The sequence below is a fragment of the Nilaparvata lugens genome, chromosome X (assembly GCF_014356525.2).
Source record: "Nilaparvata lugens isolate BPH chromosome X, ASM1435652v1, whole genome shotgun sequence".
Taxonomy (NCBI): Eukaryota; Metazoa; Arthropoda; class Insecta; order Hemiptera; family Delphacidae; genus Nilaparvata; species Nilaparvata lugens.
In genome coordinates this window covers 98,578,978-98,590,982 of record NC_052518.1, presented here as the reverse complement: position 1 = coordinate 98,590,982, position 12,005 = coordinate 98,578,978, and the positions used below count along the sequence as shown (strand labels likewise).

At 33.7% G+C, this 12,005-nt stretch overlaps 1 protein-coding gene across 3 annotated transcripts; it reads left to right on the top strand.

Moving 5' to 3' along the window:
* Positions 1-190: 190 nt before the first annotated feature.
* Positions 191-9,664, top strand: LOC111043963. 3 transcript variants are annotated; one of them, XM_039442794.1, is made up of 6 exons: positions 191-312; positions 4,268-4,479; positions 5,483-5,744; positions 6,975-7,234; positions 8,603-8,762; positions 9,488-9,664. In XM_039442794.1, exons 4-6 carry the CDS (start codon positions 7,025-7,027, stop codon positions 9,613-9,615), a joined length of 498 nt encoding a protein of 165 aa, XP_039298728.1. In that variant the 5' UTR covers positions 191-312; positions 4,268-4,479; positions 5,483-5,744; positions 6,975-7,024; the 3' UTR covers positions 9,616-9,664. The 3 variants fall into 3 exon arrangements, with proteins under 3 accessions (XP_039298728.1, XP_039298729.1, XP_039298727.1); XM_039442793.1 differs by lacking the exon at positions 191-312 and adding an exon at positions 1,226-3,497; XM_039442795.1 differs by lacking the exons at positions 4,268-4,479; positions 5,483-5,744 and having other exon boundaries at positions 228-312.
* Positions 9,665-12,005: the final 2,341 nt, after the last annotated feature.

The window sequence follows — 12,005 nt, the reverse complement described above, 5'->3', positions numbered from 1 at the left end:
ATGTGTAAAATTTGAATTGGAAAAATAAAATAACAAGTCTTTATTCGAAAAAAGTGATTATCAGTTGAACTATTAACGTTTATTCACGAAAAATTCCATTCAACATAGGGTTTTCAATGTAAACACGGGTTGAAGTGTACGCTTTTGAACAGCTGATCACCTGATGGTTCTAGCCTTGTAGTTCCGTAAGCAATGAAGCAACAAGGTATTCGGTATTCCTGTTTGTGTTTGTGTTTGTTTCCTCTTTCTTTCTTTTATCGCGTCATCGAGTCTGTTCTGCTAATTTTTGATTGCTGATGGTCTTAAATTAAGGTAAGAACGTTAAATTCATATCTAGGCTATTTATTTATAAGTTTAGTAGCGTACAGAAGTTACCAAACAAAGTTGTTTACCCTACTTCAGATTTGCTAGTGATGGCATTTGTAAAGCACATGTTTTTTAAAAGCACTACGGTAAATAAATATATGCTAGGCCGTAATATAACTGTAATTGCAATTTTTAGTGTGTATAAGGTAGATGCTTCTAATTTTCAAACCCTAACAGAGGTAATTGAACTGTTCACATTGTAGGTTAACCTTAAATTGTAAAAAAATATTGAGTCCAATTATGTATTATTGTAATACATGTAACAAGCTAGTGGTTATAATGATTCAGTAATATTATAATAGATCGATTCAATATCATAATATTATGAATGGTTAAGCTACAAGCTACAAAATAAGTTCGTAGGCCTTCTGTGATTATGCATAGCCTCTTACAAACATCCAGCCTCATATTCGCACATGTCTTAAAAACTTACTGGCGTCTCACTTGAATAAATATTTATCATGTTTTATTTAGACATCTATAGGACAGTTTCTACAACACACATTAACTTGTTCCTCTGTATTTGAATAGGCAGACACAATAAAGTAGGCTAAGTCTGTGTCAAAAGTATTTGATGCGAATTAGAACTGTCACCAATTCATTATAAAATTACATGACTGAATAATCGGAATATCCTTCATTTGAATGGTTTCTTTCAGATTGTTGGTCAACATATATCCATCCATGGATAATAAAAAGAGGAAATGCTCAAGAGCATTGTGGTACAAAGCTAAAAAGAAGAGCGAAGAAGAATTTAGTTATGTGTTGAAGTGGATTCATCAAAAAACGATATTGGTGAAGTGTTTTCCTCTGAAGATAGCATTAGTACTGTAAATAGTGGTATAGATGTAAATAGTTCTGATTTTAGTATTGCAGGATGTAGTAGTTGGTATGAAGATGCTATGATGGAAAACACTATGTCAGGTCCAATTTTTGATGATGAAAAAAGTATGTCACCAAGTATGCTTAGCCATGAATCAAGCTCAGATCAAGAAGAAACAATTTCTGTAAATAATCGTAGTCCAGAAATTAAACATCATCTTGAAGAATGCTCAAATTCTGGGGAAAAAGTTGAAGATAATTTTACATTAGACTCATTTAAGAACCAACTTTCCAATTGGTGTATAAGTGAGAAAATCCATCACAAATCTGTAAATAGTCTTTTAAAAATATTAAAAACTGTTCCAAATCTTGATGGTTTGCCAGACTACGTTCGTACTCTACTTAGAACGCCTAGATGTACTGCAGTTCGGCCCTTAATGAGTGGACAGTACATATGTTTAGGTATTGAAAATGGATTGAAGAGCATTTGAAAGTCTTTTCAGGTTTCTGATGATATAACAGAGCTCAAACTGCTTTTTAATATTTATGGGCCACCTGTATCTAAAAGTTCAGGTGGTCAAATGTGGCCACAACTTGCAAGAATTCGATCAATAAAGAGTTCACCGGTTTTTGTGGTAGGCCTGTATTATGGCAATGAAAAACCTAGTGATAGCAATGAGTTCATGAGAAAATTGGTAGAAGAGTTGAATTGTTTATTTGAAAATGGTTTTTATTTTAATGATTTATTTTTTAAAATAAATCATGTTGGGTTTGTGTGTGACATGCCAGCTAAGGCCTTTGTTTTACAAATCAAGGGACACACCGGGTTTTACTCGTGTACTCGGTGCACAGTGGAAGGAGAAAGTGTAAATAACAGAGTGTGCTTTATAGATTCAAATTGCTCAAGTAGGACCCATGAAAGTTTTTGTTCGGTCAGTCAAGAAGAACATCACATTGGTGCAACAGTACTGACATCGTTGAACCATGTTGATTTAATTTCAAGTTTTAGCTTAGATTATATGCATTTAGTTTGTTTAGGAGTAGTAAAAAAATTATACTTTTGTGGCTTAAGGGTGAGCTAAGATATCGATTTCCACATAGGCAAGTGCAAAACCTAAGTGACAGGCTTGTCTCATTGAAGAAATTTATACCTTCAGAGTTTGGAAGGAAACCTCAGTCTCTTTCTGAGGTTAGCCGTTGGAAAGCAACAGAATTCCGACAATTTCTGCTGTACACGAGTATTGTAGTTTTGCCCCCTTTCTTATCCTCAGATATGATGACAAACTTTATAGCTCTACATGTATATCTCATTGAGAATATTATTGAAGGACAACAATGGACAGAACCATATCATAGACTATGCTAAGGACTTGCTGAAGTTTTTTGTTGAAGGATTCGCCCAAATATATGGGAAACAGTTTGTGTCACAGAATATTCATGGCCTTATTCATTTGGCAGACGATGTGTCAACATTTGGCCCATTAGATGAGTGCTGTGCTTTCCCTTTTGAGAGCTACATGCAAACAATAAAAAAGTCACTACGGAAGTCTAAGAAGCCACTGCAGCAGTTTTTAAAAAGACTTGAAGAGAAAGAAAATCTAATAGGTCAATCAAAACCAAGTTTGCCACAAAAAAATTCTCCTACTTTTAAAAAAATACATGAAGATGGACCTCTCTCTTTGTATTGTCAGGATCCTCAGTACAAAAAAATAGTTTTAAATGATTTCAACTTGTCAACTGCAGAACAAGATTCATGCTGTGGTCTAAAAGACAAAACAATAGTGAAAGTGAAAAATTTCTGCTACAATAAAAAAATGTGCTGTATGGTTGTAGTCGGTAGAATATTTTCAATAGTGGGAGAATTATATGAGAAACCTGCACTCTCTTCAAAACTTGACACATATGTTGTCAAACTTAATACAACTCTTAAATCTTGGCCAGTTAGTGAAATAGAAAGAAAGTATGTACAGTTTCCATATGGTAAAGACTCTTTTGTGGTAATTCCATTGATACATTCAAGTTTTTATTAAATGTAGGTAATGTAGGTAGGTAAAGTTATCAACTGCACAACAAGATTCGTACTGTGGTCTGAAAGACAAAACCACAAAGGCCAGTTAGTGAAATAGTGTAAATAGTGTAAAATACTGTGAATAGTGTAAAATACTGTAATAATCGAGGAGTCCGATATCACTAGGCATCAAACCTGCTTAACTGAAAAAACAAACCAATTCGATTCAAAAAACAATAATAATGATCTGAAAGTGTAACCCATGAAACATATATCTATCAGAAATCTTCAACAGAGACAAGTGAGTAGTTCATTACATCCCTATATCTACAATCACATGTTTACCGTAATTAATTAATTAATTATTTATTTATTCATATATGCACAAATCATAATAATGATTGAGAGAGAAACAACAGGCTTAACCCAAAATTATTTTTGATCAAAAACACAGTCTAACAATGTTAAATGTTTCTGCTCCAATTTAACAAAAACAAAAACTTACAGTCAAAAATACAAGAGACTGAAAATTTTGAGTATTTATATTCTATAGAACAAAATATACTTGATAATCATTGAAAATTCAAAAACAATAAACTTAATGTAATGAACTAATGATTGATTAGACCCTTATTATACTATCAAAGATTTGATAAAAACTCGTTGACAAAATCTTTGGTACATTATGTAGGCCTATATATACACCAATTATAATAGACCACATTCATCAACACATTCACTATTTCATCATTTTATAGAGAAATTTATTTTTTATAAAAGATACATGGGCATATTAGCAGGATGACATTATCATTTATCATATCGTTTAGCAAATCTATGACAGTCTAATATGGGCCTTGAGTTATATTTCATTTTTTCAGCACTATTGTGTATATGTTTTGAATCAACGATGGATAACTTACTCAGATTGTTCCCCAAATCTGTTTGTAGTATTTAACTTCCCAGTACTATTTGCTTCACTCAATTGTTCCATTCATTTCATCATACAAGTGAAGTTTTAGCAAGATGATAAATTTTATAGAATTGTAACAAGTTTTTGTGTTTTTCCAGATTTATAATAATGTGGGTGGTTGTCCACTTCGTTGAGGAGAGTAATGTTGAAGTGGTACCATGTTCATGGTTTGATGGGGATTCCTGTTGGTGGCCACAACACATCACCAGTGATAAAATAAAAAAACTGGTTGAAAAAGAAATTGCGCCAGGCTCTAACTCATGTACGTGGGCAAAATATAAGGCCAGAACTATGGGCAAAGAATATTATGGTGAGTTGAATTAATTAAGTATGTTTCATATAAGTATACAGAACTTAAATTCAATAATAACTGTTTGGTAAAACTGATAATCCTAGCTTTTTCTTAAAAGTGGGTAGTAGCAGTTGACTAAATTGGTTGATGTCCTATAAGGTCAATGTAATTATCTAAAAAGCATAGCACTGGTATTCTTGCACATAAAATGTGAGACAAGAATAACAGTTTCATGATTGTCGTGAGTGTCATTGGAAAGGTCTACAAGGCGTGTAATTTATAGTTTTTCAATTGAAACTTACTTCAATAACTACAGCAAAAAAGTTTGTTTAGTTTAAAAAAAGGAGGTTTTTGGAGAGGAAATATTAGAAATTCGAAAAAGTAACTGCTCTGCAGAATTTTATAATTTATCAAATACGACTTGTTTTAAGACAATTCAAATGTAAACTGTAGACGTGATGCGATTAAAGGTCACCATTCACTGTAGCACACTCTTGAGATATTAACAAATAAACCGATTCCATAGAGTATCCAAGGACCCAACATAGTACTGGACAAATAAAATTTTATCAAATTTAACACTTTTATCAGAGATATTGTGGAACTTCTCCATATTAAGATAAAGAAAGGAAAACTAGTTTTGGTGAATAAAAATGTTATAGTGGAATTCGACAACATCTTTTTTCCTTTCTTTATCTTAAAATTTTATCAATGAAAATAATTGCTTCTATTTACAGTTAATCTCAAATTATTCAAACTATTTCTCAAAGTGTTTAATTCATAATAAAACATATATTGATTAAGCGGATTATTATGGATTAAAAATATAAAAGTCCTATGATCATTTTATGTTTATTTTTTGTAATATTGCCTGAATATTTTTATTATTGCACTTTAGTATGTGGTCATGACACTATAACGGTGGTGCGAGGGGCACGAAATTAGTAACATTCTGTACTGTCCTGCTACCAAGAACTGTCTCTTAACTTCATTATCTTCCTATCTTTTAATTATTTTTCAGATTCACTATTCGCAATAGTTGCAATCAAGCGCAGTACACTAGCGATATTGGCAGTGATTCCAACAGTGGGAAGAGGAAAAGAACGCTGAAGCGGCCTCGTATATACTCATCTTCAGATGAAGACGACCCTGCTGCTGTGACGCCTGCTTCAGTAGTTTGCAGTAGCCCCGGCTTATTAATACCCTCATTCCGGAATCTTCAAACGAGCCAAACCAGCTGTTTCATTCCTCAACACCAAAATGTTCAGAATCTACAGAAAGAGGTAAGCTTTTGAACATTACTAATTTGGACTTATTGATTGAATATTGATTCAAAACTGCACTATTTTACTTGGCTATGTAGGCCCTAAGGCCCGCCGCAAAGTAGACTCACGCCGTGGGATGTTTTGTAAACCATAGATTGCTTTAGAATTATTCATAATCAATCAGCTGACATTGCATGTATTACACATATGTCTAGAGAAGCCTAGCAATGGTTTACAAAACATCCCACGGCGTGGGTTGCTTTTCGTGGATTAGTGTGGGTCTACTTTGCGGCAGGCCTAAACGTTTCACTCGTTAGTCCCCCATTATAATTTAATCTATATAAATGAAAATCGAGCATCAAATTTTGACATTCAATAACTTTTTTATTTGTGCACTGAATTTGATGATTTTTTCTAGTTGTGTTCGTTATGTTCAGGACCAGGTTTATGGCCTATCTAATTTATAATCCGACTTCAGGACTCTTTCCAACGAGCCTTCAAAGTTTACATGTAATCCTTATGGGAGAAGATTTGTGAGCTGGCCACACACAGAAATGAAAATCAGCTATTATAATCATTGCATCATACGACAGCCGTCGATAGATAGTAAAAAAGAGTTTGTGCTGCTCCATAACCGCCCATGTGTATTTTATTCTAAATGTCCCGGCTAAATCAAAATAACTTGTGTGTGTAACCATCCAGCAGTGCGGACTCAGGTTAAAGACTTACATGCTCTATAGACATTGCGTTGCTTTGTTTCAAATAATTGTGCTGTCTTCGGTTTTCAGAATTAATTGATTTTTAGTAAATTATTTATTTTGCAGTTGGAAAATTATCTATAGGCTATAAATAAAATACCGCATCGCGCCTCCTCAGGTGTGCATCCAGCTAATGTGTGTCATGAGATGCATTAAACTATTTGGCGGTATGAATTTCGCCGGGCCAGCTAGTCAAAAATACACACAGATCAAACATTTTTAAATTCATGATGAGCTAGACTTCAACATTTTTTGAAACATAGGTTGGAACTGGATGACAATGCAATATTCACTTATTATAACATATAAACTCACCAAAAGACATGAAAAGAAGAGAAATAAGTCATTAAAAATAAATAAATACATAAATATGATTTTATTGCCGTCAAATTCTTAGAACAATAGGCAAAGTCAAATATTGAATACAATATGACAAAAGATACCTGTGTAATAGATTCAACATGACTGTATCTATAATTATTGTTTTCAGGTGACAATAGCTTCAAAAAATATCTTGTGCGGCAAATAAACTTGATAAAAATGAGACTCAACAAAATTGATGAGACTCAAGAGACGATTGTTTCTCTGCTGCAAGAAAGGGAAGGAGCAGTTGGTCCATTACCGGTTGCTCCAACACCTCAGCAGCCGGACATAATCATGAATATCAAGAACCAGTTGCCCATTACAACTGACGAAAAAATGGATATTGTGGAGGATGAGCTGTCAACCAAGGAAAAGATGGAAGAAATGGTAAATATTTTACAACATAATAATCCTATACTTTTTGCTGAGAATGGTGCCCACATAAGCTTTAGGCTTGTGCGTGTGTGTATAATGGGAAGGATGAAGATGAGAGGTGAATATGAGTAAAATTTCTTTGCTTGCGCTCTTACAAGTATCTCAAAAATGGCTCTGAGGATTTCCTTCAATTATTGGAAATAAGTTACTTTTGGCATATAAACGTGCTATTTCGAGTCTACTTCATCTTAGAAGTGGTAGTAGTGGAACACATTATCATTGGCTTTTCTGAATGAGGCATCTTTTGTGTGCTAATTACAATGTTAGTTTTTTGTGCCAAATTTGTTATTTTTATCTAGGAAGAGCACCTTTCCGGAAACAAAATTCTATGACAGTGACAAGACTATATTTATTATTCCAGTTTACATATTTCACAAGAATAATCTTAATTCTTGATTCCCGTAGCGAAGCACGGGTGCCCTGCTAGTTTATCATATAATTTCATGAAAAACCACATTAGGGAAAAGATCTAGTAATGTATGAAACGTTATCTTAATGAAAGCAATGAATATGAAATGAATGAAAGAATCATGATATCCTACATGAAGTTTTATTAATAAGTTCGATATCAGCTAATTACAAAGGCAATTTCCTCAAGAAACTCATCAATTTTATAGGGACAAATATTAATAAGTATAGATTTGAATTTATTTTTGAATATACCAGGGGTAGCACTTTCTTTGATATTTTGTGGTGGAGCATTGAAAACTTCATGTACTCGTATACAGTGTACTTAACGAATAGAAATAGTTTGAAATGTCATTGAAATAGAAGAAACACATGAATAAAATAAAAATTTACCATACAATATATGGAAAATGCTAGGTATGACATATTCAGATAGTGCCCTAGTAAATAATAATTCCTGCAACGGCATAACCATTCATGAGAGATAATTGGACCAGCTCAGTTAGTGACCAGAGTCTAGTGGACAAGGCTCCTGTCAATACAATTGTCAAATTTTTTTGTGATGCTTCATTTTTCAAAAATCAGTTTCTTGTATTAGGGACTATATAGTTATATTTGAACTAATTCCTTTTATGATTGAATAAAACCCTATTTATTTCAATTTGACCATCATCAAATCAACCCTTTGAGAAATATCTTGAATAATTTGAAGTAAACTGTGAATAGAAGCAATCATTTTCATTGATACGATTTGATAATTTGATCAGGACTATGTTGGGTCCTTGAATACTCTGCTGTATCGGTTTATTGTTTTAATATTTATTATCAATTAAAACTGCCACTTATGAAATTACATTTAAGGACTCTAGATAATCGCTTTTATATACTTTATAATATCTCATCTGATTCCAGGCAAGATATCTTTCAAGCAGTGGTGGAAACACAATTCCTGAAATTGTCAGACGAATTCTGAAATCCACTATGAGTGACCATTTTGCTGCAAATTATAGCTGGATCGGATTTAAAAAGAAGAAGGTCTTCTCCTCTCTTCATCTGAAGGAAGCCATTTTTAGTAAGTTGCACTTTCACTTATAGTTAGTTTCCTTTAAGAGACAATTCTTTCACCATTCAAAAACAAACTAAATTTACTTTTGTAACCTGTACAAAAAAAAAAACTTCCCTACAATATATTTCGAAATTACAGCTTTTTTAAGAATGTGAAATGATTTATTTATAATTGAATAGCTGTTCAATTAATTTCATATGAAGAAATAATTTTATTTACTGTAAGTAAGCTGAAAATTAGTATAGTATTGTCCAAAGAACCATATTGGAGACGAGGTACAAGAAAAATACAGCAGAGTTGCAGAACTAAAAGTTACTTATTTCTATCAGTTAGGAGTTAGGATTAGCTGAATGTTTGTGCAAATTAGACGCATCTTGCACCTCGAGTCTTCAATATTATTTGCTTATTCATCCATTTCAATCAACTTATTACAAACAGGCATTTTCCCTTAACAGTAATGATAACAAATTTAGAAATATTGATTGAAAACTGGTCCAAATTTTGAGGTGTCAAAATTTCTTATTCCATCAAAGATTTGCACTCGAGAAGAAGGAATCAGAGAGTAGATAAACAATTTTTAATTTTGAAATGTAGATAAAAAAAATACGAACATTTAAAGAATATTGAGATTTTGCGCCCAAAACAATGGACAATATGGCTTAGAAAAATGTTGTCTTTTTTGAAATTACAGTTGCAATTTCCATTTGCATTACCATCAAATTTTTTCACAGGTGGAGTAAGACGTAATTCAAGAACATCGTCTGCGTCGGATGCAGAAATTGAAGATGTCATAAAAACGTGGGTGAAATACGCAAAAGCAAGATTCCAGGCCAGAGAAAAAAAAGGAAATTCAAACTGATTTTGTTCCAAACTAAATGAATAATAAATGAATAACTTATTCCTGAGTATTTCTGTATATTTCATTTTTTTAGCGAGTTGCCTATGTCGAAGTATGCTATTAAGGTAGCCGTTATGTTCAAAATCTATATTTGATACGGTACAACTTGAACATTTTTTTCCCTGTACAATTCATACTTATTGAACGTGTGGCAGAGACACTGAAGAGGGCATCTGTACTTCTTTCCATCAGTTTGGTGTTATGATTGGCTGAATTTTTGTACAGATCAAGCGCTGCACATGGGTGAGGTCTCCGCCAAACGTCTGACAACTTTGAATATTGAACCTTAGCACGTTTTGGGATGTCTTCAAATTTTATAGTTTTCCAGAAATTGCTATATTGGTGAGTGAGTGAGTCTGTGATATAAGAATGTTATTAGTACTATAAGTATAAGATACGATTGCAGGTTCGTTGGAATTCTCAGAGGTAGTTTGTATCTTTATTCTGGAAGTAGGAGGAGGCGCAATGCAGCACGGCGATGGAAGAAGATGGTAATCTTTTGGATTTCTTCTCATTTGCACCGCTCCTCACCGCGAACGCATACTTCCATTCAAACGAATACGGAAGAAGTCCCTTAAGGATGCAAAATGCCATGCTGCTTTGCATCACACCTTCTCCAGAGTGTGTCCAGCCTAAATTAAATGCTCAACGAAAGGTTGATTATGAATGTTTATTAAAACGTTGATATAACGTTTATTGAAATGTTGACTATAATGTTTATCAAAACGTTGATATAACGTTTATTGAAAGTTGACTATAATGTTTGTCTAAACGTTGATATAACGTTTATCAAAATGTTGAATACAACGTTTAAATAAATGTTTATTAAACGTAAACGTCAGTACCAACTAAAGGTTGAATAAACGTTTAGAAAACGTGATGGTCAACAACATACAACGTTGTCTAAACGTTTCAAATGTTTAAGAGGTAACGTTTATTAAACTTTTTATAAACATCAGTGTGCTGTGTGGGATAGGCTGAATGAGAGATGGCATTCTGTGAGAGACGTGGCATTCTCAAGTTGTAAACTGTTCGTGTTCTTCAGCCCGATAACTTTGTTGTATTTAACGTTGAATGTGTGTGGAAAGTGCGTAAAATCAGCGTCTGTAATTTGTAGTATTGAAATAGTATCATACTGTCGAAGTTGTGGATGGAAGGAAAATATTCTCTCTATGGAAGTTGCGAAAGCCTGGAAATTACAGTAACACGTCTTGTGATCCAATTGCTTTCCATCCTGATTCTGCACCTTTCACCTTATAAACAATTTTCAAATAGTCTAAGTACTGAAGTCAGAGGAAATAACTGGTGAGTGTTGCTTTCTGTTATTTATACATATTTTCTTTTTTGTGTTTTTGAGAAGGTGATATTGTGCTAATTATTCATATTGAATGAAAAAGACTAAGAAATTGTCGAAAACCACAGATTTATTGATACTTAAAAAGACTGGTTTCGGTTATTACACCATTGTCAATCTCTGATAAACTAAAACTAAATACAAGAGCAGCAGAATTGAGGCTAGGCGCATATGGAGATGCCAATTCTGCTGCTCTTGTATTTAGTTTTAGTTTATCAGAGATTGACAGTGGTGTAATAACCGAGACCGGTCTTTATAAGTATCTATAAATCTGTGGTTTTTGACAATTTCTTAGTCTTTTTCATTCAACATATTCTCTTTATTCATTTACAACTCTTGAATGAGTGAAAATCAACTCAGTATTAAACCTTAGTACTTGAATATATCATTATCATACAGTCCATTCTTTGCTATCATAGCTGTGTAGTCCAGAATTTGAAGTGCTCCTGACATTAAAGTATAAACCTGGTTGAGGTGATCTTGACACTCGAAGTTTCAACAATCGTATTAACAAATGTGTTCTTGAATTTGCAACAGGGTTCCCTGTGCAGCACGGAGGTGTCTTGGGAGGCGGTGGAGAAACCAGTGCAGACCCTGTGGGTGCCAGACCATGCCGTCAGTCATTGCACAAATTACCGCAACAAATTCTGGATAGGCAGGCGTAAACATCATTTCTGGTAAGATGCAAGCCACATCAATCTAAATGTGTCACGTGACTTTCCACATTGAGGCTAAGCACATATTGAGATGCCACATATGAGCAACTAGTCTGCTAGACGAATACATATTATAATATAATAATGTTCATATTTAGATGAGGCTGACATGACATGAAGTTGTCAATAGTAGTACTTGGTTCTGGCCACGACAGCACACGTTAACGTCACACGTCCAAATGGGCGGCACCTGCGATTAGCATATCCTGGCAGGTGTGACACGCAATCTACTACCCAACGGCACTGCCAAGTAGGTAGGCGAGAATCACGGAGGAGTTTAG